Source organism: Astatotilapia calliptera, chromosome 3, assembly GCF_964374335.1.
Source record: "Astatotilapia calliptera chromosome 3, fAstCal68.1, whole genome shotgun sequence".
Classification (NCBI taxonomy): domain Eukaryota; kingdom Metazoa; phylum Chordata; class Actinopteri; order Cichliformes; family Cichlidae; genus Astatotilapia; species Astatotilapia calliptera.
The window spans coordinates 5411966-5432151 of NC_137424.1; the positions used below are offsets into that span (position 1 = coordinate 5411966).

General features: G+C 41.0%; 2 protein-coding genes across 2 annotated transcripts in view; both read left to right on the forward strand.

Annotated features, from left to right (window-relative positions):
• LOC145419325 (NLR family CARD domain-containing protein 3-like) overlaps window positions 1–12678 on the forward strand; it is a 30985-nt gene extending 18307 nt beyond the window's left edge. Inside the window, exons 6-8 of the mRNA XM_080297040.1 lie at window positions 2218–2391; window positions 2620–2793; window positions 9316–12678. Of these exons, the coding sequence (XP_080153166.1) occupies window positions 2218–2391; window positions 2620–2793; window positions 9316–9508 (541 nt within the window). The 3' untranslated portion in view covers window positions 9509–12678. The remainder of the gene's footprint in view (window positions 1–2217; window positions 2392–2619; window positions 2794–9315) is intronic.
• Window positions 1–20186, forward strand: part of LOC145424529 (uncharacterized) — a 192386-nt gene that overhangs the window by 152141 nt on the left and 20059 nt on the right. The window lies entirely within an intron of this gene.

Below are 20186 nucleotides of genomic sequence, written 5' to 3' on the forward strand. Positions count from 1 at the left end.
TAGTTCTATGGTGCAGTCATGTGGTCTGTGAGGTGGCAGTGAAAGCGCTTTACTTTTGCTAAATACTTCCTGAAGATCATGACATTTGGTGGGCACAGAGGAGAGATCTAAAACAGTCTCAGTGTTGGTTGATGGTTCCACAGGTTCCGGTGGACGGGCAGAAACAAGGCAATTTGAATGACAGAACAGACTCTAACTGATTACCCTCTGACCTGACCAGTCTAAGTGGGGGTTATGTAATTCTAGCCAAGGAAACCCGAGTATGAGTGGTTTGTGAGGTGCATGAAAAGCAAAAAAGGTAAGTGTTTTCTTGTGATTGCCAGGGGTGACAGGCTCTGTGCGCTGAGTTATGTGAGGGGACACTCGGTTATTTAATGACTTAGTGGGAATGGGCGGATTAAGGGGGCATAGAGGGATGTTTAACTGTCTCGCTAACTCAGACTCCATGAGGTTCTAATTGAACAAGAGCCTGAAAGGTCTGGTTAACTAGAACAGAGAGTTGGAGTTGCAATCTGGGTTTTTATGTTTGTGTGAGTATCCTCCACCCTTATCCCTGAACTTTCCAGTGGGCAGACCCTGGTGTGGAATCGAAAACAGACAGGTTCATCACGAGAAGCAAGCTGATCTTTCATGGTTTGATTTAATGACTGAAAAACATACAGCGGACGGTGGTTAGCACTGTTGCCGCACAGCAAGAAGGTCCTGAGCAAAAGTCTTTACAAACTCAACCAGGAAATCATCATGCGAGCAGAAAGAAAGAGGATGAGCAGATAGGTAAGCAAGAGAAACCCGCCAGCGTCCCAGGTTTCCAGAGAAGGTTCAGGTTCTAGGTACCTGAAATGGGATGTAATTCAATTCAATTCAATTTTATTTATATAGCGCCAAATCACAACAGTCGCCTCAATGCGCTTTATATTGTACAGTAGATCGTACAGTAATAGATACAGAGAAAAACCCAACAATCATATGACCCCCTATGAGCAAACACTTTGGCGACAGTGGGAAGGAAAAACTCCCTTTTAACAGGAAGAAATTTTTGGTGTCAAAGTCAAAGCACAGATCCACCCAGTCTCTGTATTTCAGCTTATTTCCTTTATACACACATTTAACAGGAACAGTTTCAGACAGCTAGTGTTTACCTGACATTACCTGCGTACCTCACAGTTTGCAGGTAATGGGCATAATAATTACTGAACAGAGACATCCTGCTGTGAACTTTGTTGCTGTGGATCTAAAATGTAAAAATACATCTGAGAAGATTTCTAATCATGATTTTATGAGCCCCCAAAGTTTGATTCTGTTCATCTGGACGTAGCGCTCTCAGCGGGAGAAACATTTTGTCACTCATCAAGATGACTTCTTCAGGCTCAGCTGACTGCAGCTTTCCCCAATCTTATAAAGAGTACATCTGCATAATGACTCAAACCTAATGGTCAAGGAACTGACCTCCCAGCCTTATTGTTCCTTCAGTGGGCTGGTTTCAGTCATTATGCAAATGTACTTTTTATAGGGTTGGAAACCAGAAGTCAGCTGAGACTGACGAAGTCACCTGGATGAGTGACGAAATGTTTCTCCCACTGAAAGCGCTACGTCCAGATGAACAGAATCAACTTTTGGGATTTACTAACCTGGATGATTGAGCATGGATCAAGACGGGTTTTTATGAGGTATACAGTTTCTTATAATTTCTAAACCAGAAGGTTGAGGAGATGGAGCTCATGATAACTGGCTACTGCCCTTCAGCGTGCTTTATGAAATCATCCAATCAAAATAAAGTTGGCCTTTAGGGAGAGCGGGGCTTTAAAGGGGAATGAGCCAAAGCAGCTTTTAGACAGAAAATGAAATGAGAGTCCAGGATGTGATACATTATTTATAACTACATTTACAGTAATCACACATATTAGAATTAATAAAGTGACCAGCAGTACTGTAGTAAGTGTAATACTGCAGTACTCACAGGCCTGTGCCAGCATACACTGAACTACTGTCACTAAATCAACCTGGTCTTCACTGGTTTCCATTTACATACATTGGAATAATTGTGTTTAATTTGAAATATTTTTCTTCTGTTACACTTAAATTCTTGAACATTTTTTTATTTAATTGTGCATTGTAGTGTACTCATTTGTACACATTTGATTACTTAGATTCAACATATAAAGAGATTTTATTTGATAATAAATATTATTGTCTTGTTGTTCTTGTTATTTTTTTCAGGCTGAGCAGCTGTAACCTGTCAGAGGAAGACTGTACAGATTTGTTGTCAGTGGTCAGCTCCCAGTCCTGTAGTCTGAGAGAGCTGGACTTGAGTACCGACAGCCTGAAGGCTTCAGCAGTAAAGCTTCTGTCTGCTGCAGTGGAGAGTCCACACGCCAAACTGAATATTCTGAGGTCTGACCGATTTGTATTCTTTTTTCTTTTGTTTGTTTGTTTTGTTTTGTTTTTAACTGAGAAAATAAATCCAGCAATTTAAACAGTAGAGGTAAACTTGATCAATTTACTGTTGTTTCGTACCACATCTGCTCAGCATAAAACAACAAGGATTCTTAAAATATAAGATTAGTTATTGCACCCTGATTACACTTTAACATCAGTCTTTGTTCATGTTTTCATTTTCAGACTCAACGTCTGTGAACTTCTAGCGGAAAACTGTGAAGCTGTGTCCTCAATGCTCAGCTCTCAGTCCTCTACTCTGACAGAGCTGGACCTGAGTATCAAAAATGTGCAGGATTCAGGAGTGAAGATTCTGTCTGCTGGACTACAAAGTTTAAACTGTAAACTAAATACTCTGAGGTCAGATCAATTGACATTTTGTTTTTTTTAAATGAACCAATTAAACATTTTATTCAAGGCTTCCGGTTCCGGCGCTCGTGGGGATGGACACCTAGTACGAGAGCTCTCGACTGAAACTTATTAAAACTGCCCCAAGTAAATTAATACACTATCTAAGTGCACATAAAGAGGAAAAAGGGGTTTAAATGATGTCCAGAAAGAACAAAATCGCTAAGAAGTTAACGTTTGAAAACGTGGAAGATGGCAATGTGCAGCTAACAGAAGGGGCTAACGTTAGCCCCTATAGGGCTAGCCGAGGCCACTCTCCCACTCCTAGCCGCGAGGATTCTGGGACAGAAGATGAGGTTGACCCAGCAAGTTTGACGCTGATACTGAAAGAACTGAGAGGCGTTGGGAAAGAGGTGAAAGAATTTCGAAAAGACACGAAAGCGCAACTGGTGGAAATAAGGGGTGAGTTGGATAAAGCCAATGCGCGGCTTAATGATGTGGAAACCAGGGTTGCAGAACACAAAGATAAGCTCCAGAACACAGACGAGATTTTGTCTGAGATACTAACAATGCAATTCAATGTTATTTATATAGCGCCAAATCACAACAAAAGTCACCTCAAGGCACTTCATAAATACAGAGGAAAAACCCAACAATCACATGACCCCCTATGAACAAGCACTTTGGCGACAGTGGGAAGGAAAAACTCCCTTTTAACAGAAAGAAACCTCTGGCAGAACCAGGCTCAGGGAGGGGCGGGGCCATTTGCTGTGATTGGTTGGAGTGAGAGAAGGAAGACAGGATAAAGACATGCTGTGGAAGAGAGACAGAGGTTAATAACACATATGATTCAATGCAGAGAGGTCTGTTAACACATAGTGAGTGACAAAGGTGACTGGAAAGGAAAAACTCAATGCATCATGGGAATCCCCGGCAGCCTACGTCTATTGCAGCATAACTAAGGGAGGATTCAGGGTCACCTGGCCCAGCCCTAACTATATGCTTTAGCAAAAAGGAAAGTTTGAAGCTGATCTTCAAAGTAGAGAGGGCGTCTGTCTCCTGAACTCAAACTGGGAGCTGCTTCCACACCCAGTCCAACATAGCCAGGCTTTCTTTGCTGCTTTGACAAAACCTCAAATCCCAGTCAGAGATGATGAGCATCATCACAGTGATGATCATTTCTCTATTAACCCAGGCTTTCTGCTTCAGGATCTGTGCACGCTCAGAAAACAAGGAGACCTTTAAACATAATTTCACTAAATGGATGGATTGAGCTCAGCCTACAGATGAACTGGTGCCAGAGATCATAAAGAACATCAAACAGTCAAATTCAACACTTTTAATGGAAATATGAGATTAATCTTAAAAGTATAGATAGTGTCTGTCTCCTGAATCCAAACTGGAAGCTGGTTCCACAGAAGAGGGGCCTGAAAACTGAAGGCTCTGCCTCCCATTCTACTTTCAAATACTCTAGGAACAACAAGTAGGCCTGCAGTGTGAGAGCGAAGTGCTCTAATGGGGTGATATGGTACTACAAGGTCATTAAGATAAGATTGGGCCTGATTATTTAAGATCTTGTATGTGAGGAGCAGGATTTTGAATTCAATTCTGGATTTAACAGGAAGCCAATGAAGGGAAGCCAATACAGGAGAAATCTGCTCGCTCTTTCTAGTCCCTGTCAGTACTCTTGCTGCAGCATTTTGGATTAACTGAAGGCTTTTCAGGGAGTTTTTTGGACATCCTGATAATAACGAATTACAATAGTCCAGCCTGGAAGTAATAAATGCATGAACTAGTTTTTCAGCGTCACTCTGAGACAGGATATTTCTAACTTTAGAGATGTTGCGCAAATGGAAGAAAGCATGCAGGAAAAGTTTCAAACAAAACTAACATCACTGGAGGCTTACTCGAGGAGGGAGTCGCTCAGACTGTACAGGGTGCCGGAGGGAGAAGAATCGGGAGCTCCATCTATGGCCCACTTTGTGGAGAAGCTACTCCGGGAGAATCTCGCCATCCCACCATCAACACCGTTACAAATTCAGAGAGCACACAGAGCGTTATCGTTACTCCCTCCGGACGGCTCCCAACCCAGATCGATCCTGGTAAAATTCCTGTGCTTCACGGTTAAAGAAGAAGTGCTGAGGCTCGCTTGGCAAAAGAAAGGTTTTATGTTGAATTCCAGCAAGATCAACCTCGACCACGATTACCCCCCTGAGATCATGGCTTTGAGGAAGGAGTATGCAGAGGCACGAAAGGTCCTAAAAGAGAAGAATGTACGGTTTAGGACCCTCTACTCAGCGCGCCTTAAGGTTTTTTTCGAAGGAGTGAAAACCTACAACACGGTGGAGGAGGCAACGGCTGACCTGGCGAGTCGGGGCCTGCCGGTAAAGGTGATTACACCACCGGCAACCCCCAGAGAAAAACTACAAAGATGCCCGCTGTGGCGGGGAGTTGGTGGTCGGCGTCCGCGTCAGATCCGAGGAGCTGCGGGATATAGAGAGAAGCTGCAAGTATACAGACGTGAAGAGAACGAATTTAATGTTATGTATTAGCTATGGACAACATGGTGAAATATGGTTACTGTCGAGCTAAAATGGGTGGGGCTTCTCGTGCTGTGAGTGACGTCGCAGTGGAAAGCCCCCTAACTCAGGGGGTAATAAGGGGTTTCCCTTCAAGTTGTGAGGGTGTCAGTGGAAGTGCTCCACTGTCAGAAGCCAGCTTAGGAGCTTTCAAGCTCCAGTTATGTTCAAATGTTTTCAGTTCATTCCTAACTTTTTTCACTTGTTACTGTTTTAAGAGGGGGTTGCCTGCTGCTATTGAGTTTATGCGCTGTGGTAACTTAATATATCTTTATGGGAAGTGAGTCAGTGAAAGTAATCTGTTTTAATGTTAACGGGGTTCTGAACGTGATTAAGATGAATAAGATACTGTCCAAACTAAGGAAGGAGAAGGCCCAGATTGCATTACTTCAGGAGACACACATGAACCAAGTAGATCACTTGAGATTGAAAAGAAAGGGTTTTAAATATGTATTCTCCTCTTCTGTTAAGTCCAAACACAAGAGGGGTGTGGCTACACTTATCTCTGGTACACTTAACTATGAACATATCTCAGAACTCTGTGACGAGGAAGGCAGATTGGTTAGAATAACAGAATGGATAGAGGGGTCTGAAATCACAATTTTAAATGTTTATGCTCCCCCTGGGAGCGATTGGCTATTCTATAGGAATAGGTTTGATTTATTGGTGGATTCTCAGGGGATAGTTGTCTGTGGGGGGGTTTTAACTTTAGACTTGACCCTAAACTAGACTCCTCCTCCCCAACCAACCAGGTAACAGCACTTACTAGAAAAGTCAATTCCTATATGGTAGAGATGGGGATAATAGATGTATGGAGGGACCGCTACGCATCTACCAGAAATTTCACTCATTACTCTGGTTCATTTAAACACTGACATATTAACAAGAGATCTATCTGACCACAGTCCTATCTCTCTATCTTTGCAGGTGGCTAGGAAAAAATGTACCACACTGTGGAAATTGTTATCGCACCTTAATGATCCTGCCATAGTTTCCAAATTAAAGGTAGACATTAAAGAATTTCTAGATGTTAATGACACAGGAGAGGTATCTCCAGCTATTCTTTGGGATACGCTCAAAGCGGTAATGAGAGGTAAATTAATTTCTATCGCCTCCCACTTAAAGAGAGTTAAAGGGCAAAAGTTAGCAGATCTACAGGTAAATTTAAAGTTGAAAGAATAGGAAGACATAAACACCGCAAATCCTACTGTGAAGCAGGATATCATGAAAATACAGGATGAAATTAATGATATTTACACCCAGGAGGCCCAAAATAACTTAATTTTTTTGAGGCAAAAATACTATGAGACAGGAGGGAAATCTGCAAAATATCTGGCAAATAAATTACGCAAACAACTAGAGGAAAGTGCGATATACCAAATCAAGGACCCCAAGACTAATATTCTGGAATCAAAATTAGAAGACATTCAGAAATGTTTTGAGACCTTCTTTAGGGAGCTGTACTCACAGCCCAATGCTACGGAGGAGAATTGTACTGATGCCTTTCTTAGCTCTCTAGAATTACCTTCACTCCCGTCTCTCAAAAATGAGCTTCTAACACATCCCATTTTAGTGGAAGAAATTAATGCTTTTTCCAGATTAAAACCAGGTAAGGCAGTTGGGCCGGACGGGTTCAGTTCTCAGTGGTATCGCACCCTGAGGGCAGATCTAGTCCCCACATTGCTGAAGTCATTTACCTACATCCTACAGGAGGGAGAAATCCCACCCTCCTGGAGGGAGGCAACTATTTCAATTATCCCAAAAGAGGGGAAAGATAAACGAGAATGTGGAAACTATCGACCAATCAGTGTCCTTAACTTGGATTACAAACTATTTACTTCTATTCTTGCTCGTAGACTGGAGAAGTTTTTACCTGACCTCATCGATTTAGATCAGACTGGTTTCATTCACTATAGACAAACAACTGACAACATTAGGAGAATATTACACATCTCTACTCAAATTTACAGTAAATCGGGATAATGAGAAAATTAAGTACCTGGGAATATATTTGACTGCGGACCTCTCGCTGCTCTTTCAGGCAAACTACGAGCCAATATCTGCAAGTATAAAAGCTGATTTGCACAGATGGAATCTGGTCCCCTTTATGCGTCTCAGCTCCCGGGTAACCGCAATCAAGATGGACACGCTCCCCAGACTGCTTTATCTTTTTAGAAACTTGCCAATAGAAGTGAGCGATTACCAATTTATTGAGTGGGACAAATGGATCTCCAGATTTATCTGGCAGGGCCGAAAGCCAAGGATTAAATATGCTACCCTCCAGCTCCCCAAGGAAAAGGGAGGACTGGGTCTCCCCTGCCTCAGGAATTACTATTATGTCGCTCAAATAACCCCCCTCTTATATTGGTGTAACAAAACATACACGGCTAGGTGGAAGGAACTGGAGTCCAGCCTGTTGGACCGATTCCCCCTACAAGCTGTAATGGCAGATAAGGGTCTAATGTGCCGGCTGGAAAAGCTGGGGAACCCCTGGTTAACCCACACCCTCCAAGTTTGGCAGAAGGTAATCAACATCTGTGGGATACACAAAATGCTAAAAATCTTCAGGTGGGTTGCTTTCGACTCGGATTTTATTCCAAACAGACACGACTCTAACTTTGAAGCATGGATATCCTATGGCCTTACGACATTCCTCTCTCTTACTCATAGAAATATTGTGCTCAGATTTGAGGCCTTACGGGACGATCACAACCTGACAAAATACAACTTTCATAGAAACTTACAGCTGAGATCATATATTGATCATGAATGCAAACTGTCCGACTTCAATGATGCTGAGTCACATTTTTTCCTCATCCTGAAAAATGCCACAACCATGACCCCTACTAAATCTATTTCTAAACTATACAAAGCCCTCTCTAGTGCCAGCAAGGATAATACTTTATACACTAAGGATAAATGGGAAAGGGAATCAGGGATTGCTATTTCTGTGGGGGAGTGGGAAAATGTTTTGTACTGCCAGTGGTCCACGTCCAGTTCTATGAGCTGGAAGGAACATGGCTGGAAGAATATTATTAGGTACTTCAAGACTCCATATCAGGAGAGGTACAAAGGGGCTTATATGCAATGCTGGAGACAATGCGGCTCGACTGTTGCTAACCATTTTCATGTCTTTTGGGACTGTCCCAAGTTAAAAAACATTCAGGTCTCCTTAAGTGCAGTCTTTAACGTTCAAATACCTTTAGATTTTAAGGTTTTATACATGGGTTTGGTCCCCTTTCTGGAATGTAGGAGTGAGATTAAGTTGGTGCAATTACTCTTGGTGGCAAGTAAAAAAACAATTACTAGAAGATGGTTAAGCCCAGCCCAGCCTACCCTAGACGACTGGTTTGGGATCATTTTAGAGATATTTAGGATGGAAAAACTTACATATCTGTTAAGAAATCAAAAAGCCAAATTCTACCAAAGTTGGAACAATTGGATCCAATTCATCACCCCCACGAGGGCTGACTTCACTTGATCTCACTATTACTTGGTTGTTTTTTGTTTGTTTGTTTACTTCTATTACTATTGCTTGTTTATTTACTTATTTCTTCACAATGATTGCAGCATGGGCACCCCTCCCAGTTTGTGTTTATAGTTCCATGTAATGTGTTCTATATATCTCCTTTGGGAGAGCATGCGAGCAACTGTCCTAGTAATAGCTAGTGGAGGTTAATATGCACCCGCTGATCACTTTGTTTATCATTTGCTCTCCTGGACTTAATCTAAAACCTGGAAGGACTTTGTTCCCATGTTATTCATATACTGCTATGCAGATGGTTTTTTCTTGTCCAATCCAAATAAAGATATAATTAAAAAAAAACATTTTATTCAAGTTCATCCATATGATGTTGTATCTTAGTATGTTAAGGTTTCATCAAAAATAAAAAGATGGCATGTAATATAATAACAAACTTTACATAAGTATTATAGATTATCTTTTGTTTTTCAGACTGGGTGGCTGTAACCTGTCAGAGAGAAGCTGTGAAGCTCTGTGCTCAGTCCTCAGCTCCCAGTCCTCCAGTCTGAGAGAGCTGGACCTGAGTAACTCTGACCTGCAGGATTCAGGAGTGAAGCTTCTGTCTGCTGGACTAAAGAGTTCACAGTGTGCAGTGGAAACTCTCAGGTCAGGATTCAAACGTTAACACATATGATCATTTAAAATGTGAATTATATTATTGATTGACTTATCTATAGAGCTTTTAGCTAAACTTATATTTATATTTGAGTGGATTATTAGACTGAATTACTGTGTAAAATTTGTCACAGTCATACGATTTTGTTTATTTATTTATATTTTTAATTCATGTACTGGCCATTTTACATAAATTTGGCTAATCTTCTACAATATATACATTTGATTTCGTTAGGAACAAAATGTTCAAATTACATATTTTGCTGGATATTGGGTATTAATGAAATTATTATGTCTTTAATGACACCACATTTCCATTTGTTGGAGGTTACTGGTGGTATTGTTTCAGTGTCTGAGTTTTCCTTGCAAAGAAACATCTGGAATTTAACAATACATATTTTAAAGCTGTTTTCTCCAAAGGGATTTGTATTAGTGATGGTAAATTTGATTCTTTTTACCGAATCGAGTTTAAATGAGTCACTCACCAAAATGAATCGGGTTTTTTAAGTCATTTGAGTCTCTGAGTCAGTTGCCCAGAGAGTGCCAAAAATGTACTTTTTCTCTCAAACTTAATTTGTTTTTATTTTCATGTAAATCCTACTGCTACGATGAGTGACTGAAAAATAAAAACAACTATTTTATAGAGCAAAAAAGAATAAGATTTCTAAATTGGACATTTATTTTTGTTTATGTTATTAGTATTTCCTCTTTATCATCTTTGCACAAAAACAAAGTGTAGACTGAATGTTATATTGCATCAGTCAGACTATCAGGCTTCATTTCAGATGAAGGAGTGACTCTTCCGTGGTAACAAACTGTGAGTTTCAGCAGCTGAGAGGCAGGAGGGAAGGGTGAGTGAGTGGTCTTGATGCATTCTCAGTCTAGACTAGACTAGAAAGAGGGGCGCTGCTCTTGTGGCGACCAGCAGGTTGTCTCTCTCTGTCAGTGTCAGTGTTTTAACTTATTTTATTTCATTCTTTTATTCCTTTATATATATATTTTTTTGCCTGAGGAAATTCTATAGCATCGGCTTGTGTTTTGTGGAACTTCTTTTAACGAAGATGGGTTTTTTATTTCGCATGATTTTATTGGCAATCCTGACGGTTGTTTGGAGTCATTCCTTTACCATCAATAATCCTGGCTAATGTGCAGTCTCTGAGGAGTAAATTGGATGAACTGCATTTGAATGTCGCACACTTGCGTGGCTACAGGGATACATGTCTAATGGCATTCACAGAGACTTGGCTCAAGGACTCTGACCCTGATTGTTCTCTGGAACTAAATGGCTTCGGGTTTCCCATACGTTTGGATCGAGACCCCGGAGCTACCCAGAAATCTCAAGGAGGAGTGTGTTTGTATATAAATCAGAAATGGTGTAAAAATGTGACCGTTCGTAGACAAGTGTGTCTGCCTGACATTGAGCTCCTCTCTGTGTCTTTGAGGCCGTTTTATCTGCCGAGGGAATTCCCACAGATCAACGTCACCATTGTTTACATCCACCCTAAAGCGAATCCTAAGAATGCGACTGACACCATCTCCATTTTTTTCCTAATAACAAACCATGGTCTTCAAAAGGTCTTATGAGGCTGATTCATGAAAGGAAAAAAGCTTTTATTGAAGGGAATATCTTGAAAGTTAGAGAAATTAGGAAGGAGATCAGATCAGAAATTAAAAAAGCCAAAGTAAAATACAAGGATAAGGTAGAGGCGGAGATGGGTAGCAATAACTTAAGGGTGGCCTGGGCAGGCATGAAACACATGACTGGTCACTGTTACAGTGACTGTAATAAGATAAGTCTTCCTGGTTTTAGTTCAGACTCTCAGTTAGCAAGTAGAGAAGCTTATAGACCCTCTACAATTTGCATACAGGCCTCGTAGACGTGTTGATGATGCAGTGGTCACTCTGTTGAACTTCCTTTATCGCCATCTTGATGGCGCCAAAGCTCATGCTCAGCTCTTATTTATTGATTTTTCTTCAGCTTTTAATACTATCCAGCCACATCTTTTAGCTGATAAACTTCTTAACCAGTTTACACTTGATCTTAATCTCGTTGGTTGGGTTTTAAACTTTTTAACTGACAGATCTCAGTGTGTGAGAGTGAACGGCTGTTTTTCCAAACAGCTGAACTCTTCCACTGGCTCACCGCAAGGTTGTTGTCTCTCTCCTCTACTGTATATTTTGTACACTAATGACTGTCGCAGTACACAGGCCAACAGGCATTTCATTAAATACGCAGATGACACAGTCATTGTAAGCCTCCTTCATGGTGAAGAGGATTCCCATGGGCCTGTTGTGGATGAGTTTGTTTCGTGGTGTGATCAGTCCTTCTTAATGATCAGCACCTTGAAAACCAAGGACATGGTTATTGACTTCAGGGAGACATCCCCTCATCCTGCGCTAACAGTGGTAAATGTGCAGCCATTGAACTGGTGGACAGTTATAAGTATTTGGGGGTTGTTCTTGATAAAGCTCTGTGCTTTGAGTCACATCTTGCTGCTACAGTGAAAAAGGTTCAACAAAGACTTTTTAAGGAGGTTGAGAGGTTTCAATGTTTCATCTGCAATGATGACTCGTTTTTTATAAAAGTTTTATTGAATCTGTTTTAACTTTCTGTATCATTGCTTGGTACGGTAATATGTCTCTGAATAATAAGACCAGACTTAACAACCTGGTTAAAGTGGCTGGTAAGATTTCAGGGAGGTCTCAGGTCCAGCTTGTGGACTTTTATAACAGGCAGGTGCTGAGGAAGGCGACCTCTGTCATGTTGTGTTCAGATCATCCTCTCTTTAATGATTTTCAACTGCTTCCATCAGGTCGTCGTTATAAAGTGCCTGCAGTGAAGACAAAGAGACATAGATTGTCTTTTGTACCTACTGCTGTTATCATAGTTAATAACACTGAACCATATGTGTTGTTGCCATTGCACATTGTACTTTTTTGATGAAAAATCTAGGTTGTTTTCTCAGGCTTATATTATATTATATTATTTTGGAGTGTGTATGTGATGTGTTGGTTGCCTGTTTGTTTGTTTGTACGGACATCTACAACTATATGTAAAAATACAAAACAAAACAATTTTCAATTTGTTCTAGTTTATTGCACTTTTTGCTGTATATGTATATATGTATATGTAGTTACTATGGACTGAATGCATACATATTATTAAAATTTGGGCTATAACGGTTGTATTGATGTATAGCAACTTTAACTGCTCCCCAAAATGGCACTACAGCAGTGGTTCCCAAACTTTTTTTGCTGGGCCCCCCTTTGTTTTACACGAAAAACGTTCGCCTCCCCCCCGGCGCGTGAACAGCACGCACACGCACTAACACATCCTCCAACCACACACGCCCATATTTTGCTCCATTGCGGTTTATTTCACACCTCAAACATTTAGTAAACAATTAAGCAAATACAAGTAATCTGCAATAAATTACAGGTAGTAAGAAAATAAACTACTAAATCTTTTACGCTACGTCCGCACCTACACTGGTATTTTTGAAAACGCAGCTGTTTCATCCAAACAGTGTTTCAAATCACCAAAAACTGAGATTTTTTTAAAACTCCTTTTTTGCGGACGAGGAATACAGAGTTCATCTGGCAACGTCAAAGGTTGCGCCTTTTTTCACGTCACGTTATTGTTTATGTGAGATGAATTGCAGAATGGCAGACAGAGACAAAATACTGTTACTCTGAGTATCTGCAGGTTTCACACGCAGTTACTGTCCCTCCATTTACAAAGGCGTCACGGGTAGTTGTTTTTTCTTCTTCTGTAATACTAATCAACATTGCTGTCATTTTCAAAAAATGCCTCTCTGTGCAAAATGGGTTCAAAAACATAAACAGCTGTGGGATCCTGTTTGTCTGTGATTTGAATCGAGGGAACAAATCGTGGCAGGATCAGCCTGATGTTATTTGTATCCCGCTGTAACTTTACTCTATAAAGAGCAAACATCTCCAAAATGTCAGGAGTAGTTAGTCACTACAACAAGTGTTTGTGAACTAAAAATCAAGAATGTGGGATCCTGTTTGTCCGTGATTTGAATCGAGGGAACAAATCGTGGCAGGATCAGCCTGATGTTATTTGTATCCCGCTGTAACTTTACTCTATAAAGAGCAAACATCTCCAAAATGTCAGGAGTAGTTAGTCACTACAACAAGTGTTTGTGAACTAAAAATCAAGAATGTGGGATCCTGTTTGTCCATGATTGGAAGAGCCCAGCGCTGCTCCCGACGCAGGGACCTACCTCAGCACCTGTGCAGGTGAAGCCAAAGGGCAGATTTGCTTCACCATATTTTCTAGTCTTTGGCTTAGAATGAAGTTGGTTTGGAAACATATTCAGCGATGCTTCATCTCCTGCTTTGCGTTTCTGTGGGCGCCGTGCTAGCAGTGTTCAAGCGTCTTAAAGGGTTTAACATCAAAGATTCAGTGGAGAGCTACTGTAACAGCTGAACAGAAAAACTCTTCCTCCCCTGGTGTGCTACTCTTCACAACCCGCAGGACTTTCACCCTCAAGAGATGGAAAAGGGGAACGAGGGCCGACGTCCAGGTGAAACTGAGAAGCTACCAGAGGCTAGCTTCTTGGCTGTGGGGAGAATCCTGGTGCCTGCGTCCACTTCCTCTCCTGACATTTAGTTAATATGTTACGCCGGTGACTGGGACCTGGGCTCTGTGGCTCAGAAGCAGTTTTTCTCACGGTGTGTCCGTCAAACGTTCACTGTTTTTATTGATAACAGCTATGTCTGCTCATCGATCATTGCTTCCCCCAGCTCTGGAGTCGCTGCCCTGCCCAGCAGGTCCACAGGTCTGCATTGTCTTTATTTCAAGTGCCGCTGCAGTCAGCTGTTGATTTTGCAGATCGACCGTCATCAAGTCGGTTGGCCCCGCTTAACGTTCGCTCCATAACAAACAAATCATTTATTCTAAGCGATCTCTTTATTAAAGAGTCTCTAGATTTCATGTGTCTGACTGAGACGTGGCAGCAAAATAAGAATTATGTCCAATGTTCCCTCTAATGTTTCATGTGTCTGAGCGAACACACAAACTCCCTGAGCGGTCCCTTGGATCACTGGATCACGTTGTCATTAACGTGGCTTCACTCTACATCAACCAAAACACCGGTGTCGGCACATGAGGACGCTGTCATAGCCCGTCAGCGACGTTGATTAGCTGCGTATATACGAATGTGAATCATTGGCTGGACTATGGGATAAGGCGGCATCGTTCTAAATACTGGAGCAGCCAGTCACTGACTAACACTGCAAAGCAGAATTGTTAACGTATTTATTTTAATTTCAATTCAAGTTAGATATCTTTTTGTGCACAATGCAGATACTCTGTGTGCAGAGAGCGTGTCAGCGGATTGCGCCCGTGCGCAGCTTAGAGGGAACATTGATTATGTCCACTTGAATGAAATCTGCCCGGCTGGCTGCTCCGTCATCTGAACTCCGCGTCTTTTAGGACGTGGTGGAGGACTCGCTGTTGTTTACCAGGACAGATTCACATGCAGTCTGATGACCTCGGACTCCTTTTCTGCATTTGAGTCACAGATGATGGTCAGTTCTCTAAAAACCAATTATTGTATTTTATTCTACCTGATGGGGTCTTTCTAACTGAATTTAATGACCTTCTGACATCCATCATTTCATTGGAGAAGGTTGGGAGATTTGAGCCGTCATATTGATGAAGCATCCTGTAACACTGCTGCTGAGCTCATCACTGTCACTGAGTCTTTTAACTTTAGGCAGCATGTTTCTGGCCCCACACATACAAAGGGTCACACACTGGATCTTGTTTTCTCCCTGGGTTTAAATATACATGATGTATGTGTGGAGGATGTCCATGTGAGTGACCATAGCTGCATATTTTTTAACTTGTTATTTTACTTGGATCCTTCATCTCCTAAACTGATGATCCAAAGGCGGATTATAAACCAAGATGCTGCTCCTCCTGGAGCCTGTTTTCACTGGGAGGATCTTTGTGTCAAAGGGAGTTCTTCTTCCCACCATCACCAAGTGCTGCTCACAGTGGAGGCGGTTACCTTACACTGTTAAACAGCTTCAGATGACTGTTGTTGTCTGTTGGGTATTGTCACTTATAAATAAAGTTACATTGAATGGATGTATGGATGGATAGATGTTATTGTGACAAAGAGAAAACGATTGTTGACAGATTGATTGTTGTTTTGTGTGTCTGCAGTCTGTCAGGCTGTCTGATCACAGAGGAAGGCTGTACTTCTCTGGCCTCAGCTCTGAGCTCCAACCCCTCCCATCTGAGAGAGCTGGACCTGAGCTACAATCATCCAGGTCTCTCAGGAATAAAGCTGCTTTCGGCTGGACTGAAGGATCCAGGCTGGAGACTGGACACTCTCAGGTATGGAGAGAATGTCTGATAGAGGAGGAAGAGCTGGAAACATTTCCTGTGTCCTTCACTCACTTCCTGTTTGTTTCCTGCAGATGAGACATGAACAATCACACATGCAGGAATATTTTCAGGGACAGACACACTAGTCTAGCTGGATAGTTCATGGATATTTATGTAGGGGTCTCCAAGGAGTCTGGTTGCAGGAACATTTAGGTCACAGGTGTACCTGAGATAGATACCAGTGTACCTAATAAAGTGTCAGCCATGTGTATGTTTCCCATGCTGTATGTCCACAGTGACAGAAGGATGAAACAAGGCTGTGAATCATTTCAGTCTGTGTTTGTGACAAAGAGGCAGACAGGAGCAGCTAACATTTGGAAATGGAAGCTTAAATAATGACAAACTCTACATTCACAGCTGAATTAACAATAAATTTGTTCTCAAGTGCACATTTAGCAGCTAATGCTATTACTGTTTTCCCTTGCTTTCTACAACTTGAGCAGCTATTTCTAAGTAGGCCACTTTGCTCTGCTAAGGATTTATGTGACCATGATGGAAACTCTGATAAGCTAATGCTGCTAAGCTAATACTGTTTATGGGCCCTGTTAGAATCAATATTTCATTCTCATTCTGTTGTTTGAGAACAATATTAACGTTTCACATCATTATAACACAAGAGAAAAGGGTATTAACGTTAGCTACTAATGCTTATTCACCTCAAATTAGCTTTAGCTGCTAATGGTAGCCTACTTAGCAATAACTGCTCACTAATATAATGCTAATTCACATCAAATAAGCATTAGCTGCTCAAGTTGTTATAAGGAAAGAGAAAACGGTATTAGCATTAGCTGCTAATAATTGTTCACCCCTAATTAGAGTTAGCCCCTAATGGCAGCCTACTTAGCATTAACTCCTGACGTCGTTGTAATGCAGGGGAAAAGAGTTACCATTATCGGATAATGCTAATTCACATCAAATTAACATTAGTTAACAACGGTAGACTTCGTATCATTAGCTGCTGTCATTCTTACAAAGCAAACAGTATGAGCATTAGCTGTTAATGCTTTCTCATCTAACATTAGAATTGGCCACTAATGGCGTATTGTTAAAAAGTAAAAAAACACATTGTTAGCATAAGCGGATGATGCTAATTCACCTAAATTAGCATTAGCTAATGATGGCTACATACCTAGCATTAGCTACTGATATTGATATAAATCAAGAAAATATGGTATTAGCATTAGCTTTTAATGCTTTTTCATCTAAAATTAGAATTAGCCACTAATGGCGTGCTATTTAGCATTACCTCTTCACATCGCAGGGGAAAAGTTAAAATTAAATTAAAAAAAATGTTCAGATTAGCTACTCATATTGTTAAAAAGTAAGAAAAAACATTGTTAGCATAAGCGGATAATGCTAATTCACCTCAAATTAGTATTAGCTAATAACGGCAACCTACTTAGCATTAGCTGGTCACATTGTTATAATGCAAGAAAATATGGTATTAGCATTAGCTGCCAATTCCTAAATACCTAAAATTAGCATTACCTGTAATGGAAGTCTACTTAGCATTAACTCCTCACTAATGTAATGCTAATTCACATCAAATTAGCTTTAGCTTTAGTATTAGCTGCTAGCACCAGCCTACCCAGCACTAGCTGCTCACATTGTTAAAAGGGAAGAGAAAACGATATTAGCATTAGCTGGTAATAATTATTCACCCCTAATTAGAATTAGCTGCTAATGGCAGCATACTTAGCATTAACTCCTCACATCGTTATAATGCAAATGAGGCTAACTTACATTAAATTAGACTGCTGTTATTAGCTAATGCTATTTAGCAGTAGCTGCTCACATTGTTATAAAGCAAAGGAAAACGATATGAGCATTAGGTTCTAATGCGTATTTGCCTTTAATTAGACGTAGGTGCTAATGGCGACCTACTCAGCATTAGAAGCTCAGATGTTGTATTGCTAGGGAAAAGAGTGTTAGCATTAGCCGTTCACATTGTTATAAAGTTAAGGGAAATAGTGTTAGCATTAGCTACTCACATTGTTAAAAAGTAAGTGTTAGCATTAGTGCATAATGCTAATTCACATCCAATTAGCATTAGTTAATAACGGCAGCCTATTTAGCATTAGCAGATAATGTTGAATTTGGCCCACTGGAAAAGTTAAGAACTCAAGATTTAGGAGTGTTTCTCGATAGCTCTTTCTCATTTGAGAAACAAATAAATGTTGTTATTAAAACCAGCTGTAAGCTTTATATTGTTGATTGTCATTTCCCATATGGAAAAGATATATAAATCTTATAAAGTTTGTATCTGTCTTGTGTGAAACTTGTATGAAAAGCATACAAGAGTGAAAACAGATATAAGATCCCTTGAAAAATTATATAATGAAACTTGTATGTTTTCGATACTTACTAAAACAATATATGAAAGTAATGAGAAAGTGGCCACTTTCGTGAGTATGACTTTCATCATATAAGTTTTTAGTCTTTTCCATATGGGATATGCTTAGAAATATTTACTCATATATGCTTAGAGTTGTATAATCGATTGGATGATGATAGAGGTTTGATCCTGAGTAGTCTGTAAAGACTCTGTGTGCCTTCCAGAGTGCTCTGGCATGCACACACCACTTGGGGCCATGAGAGAGGTCGTACCCTCTCTTACTGATTTATGGTGTAGGACAGGGGTCTCAAACTCAATTTAGCTGGGGGCCGCTGCAGGCAGAGTCTGGGTGAGGCTGGGCCGCATTAGGTTTTCCACAAGAAAGGCATGGTTAAAAAATTCCAATCTTCTCAAATCTCTTTATTTTTATTTTTTAACACAAAATATGAAAAATAAATAAACAAATTAAGAATTAATAAGAAAATAAATCAATCTGTAATACATAAATAAAATAATAATAAGATATTTTTAGTCAGTGAACTTGTGTGTATCTTTCAGTCTTCTATATCTGCTGTGTTTAGATTGAAATGTCTGTATTAACAGTTCTATAACCTTCTTCTGAACATGAATGGAACACTGGAGAAAATGAACTGTTCTTCTGAACATGGCTTCTCTTGCCTACTCCTTGCTGCTAGAGACCTGGCAGCGTTTCCTCTCGCATAGCCGAGCCAGATTTGGCCTGAAGGAGGAAGCAGTTGCGACCCTCAGTATGTCTTGAAGATGATCATCCGTAAGTCTGGACCTGTACTTGGACTTATTGAAGTTCAAAGTGGAGAAGAGCTTTTGGCACAAGTATGTGCTACCAAAAAGGCACATGGTCCGCTTGAACATTCGGGAAAGCCGAGGGAAACTAGGGCTCAATCCTCTCAAAAATTGTCCAAGCTTGTCTGCTTTTCCACTCACCTCCCTGAACTTTGCTTTGAGTTCAGAGTTGCACTGCAGCTCAATGAGCTCCATTTGAAGCACAGAAGGGGCATCTTGCACATCAAAGGAGAAGGGGTCCGCAAAAATGTGAAAGGTGGCTCTGTGTGTCTTGAAGTCAGCAAATCTGTGATCAAATTCCTCCTGTAGCCTCAAAATGACATCAACATACTCGTCAGCACTGAATGGTGTGCCTGCATCCACGAGTGCCTTGCATGCTGGGAAATGGCAAAGGTTTGTCTGAGAGAGCTGAGCTTTCCAGAGCGCCAGTTTTGTGGAGAATGCTCTCACGTTGTCATAGGCAGCACTGACAAGTTGCCCCTGGCCTTGTAACGTCTTGTTCAGTACATTAAGCTCATGTGTCATATCAACAAGAAAAGCTGAGTCCATGAGCCATTTGGGATCAGTTAGCACAGGAACACTAACTCCATCCTTCTCCATGAAGGCTTCACTTCTGCTCTCAACTCAAAAAGTCTCTTTAATACATTTCCCCTGCTGAGCCAACGTACCTCAGTGAAGTCGAGCACATCCCCATATTCTGACTCCATTTCCTCTAAAAAAGCTCAGAACCTTCGGTGCTTTAAGCCCCTGGATCTGATTTGGTTGATGCATTTCACAACAATAGACATCACATTGTCAAACTTCAGGCATTTGCTGCAAAGGACCTGCTGATGGATGATGCAGTGCAGAGCAATGGCCTCCTCCACGCCTTCCTCTTCCAGTTTGTTTTGTGCCACCAGTCCATGTTTCCTCCCTGTCATTGATGGCGCTCCATCTGTTGTTATTCCAACAAACCTCTTCCATGGCAAACCAACATTCTCAATGGCATCACACAGCTTGTAAATATCTGCTGAGCGGTGGTCTGGCCATGCATTGGAATTACTGTGAGCAGCTCCTCCATCACTTCAAAACTGTCATCAACACCACGGACATACATTGGGAGCTGGG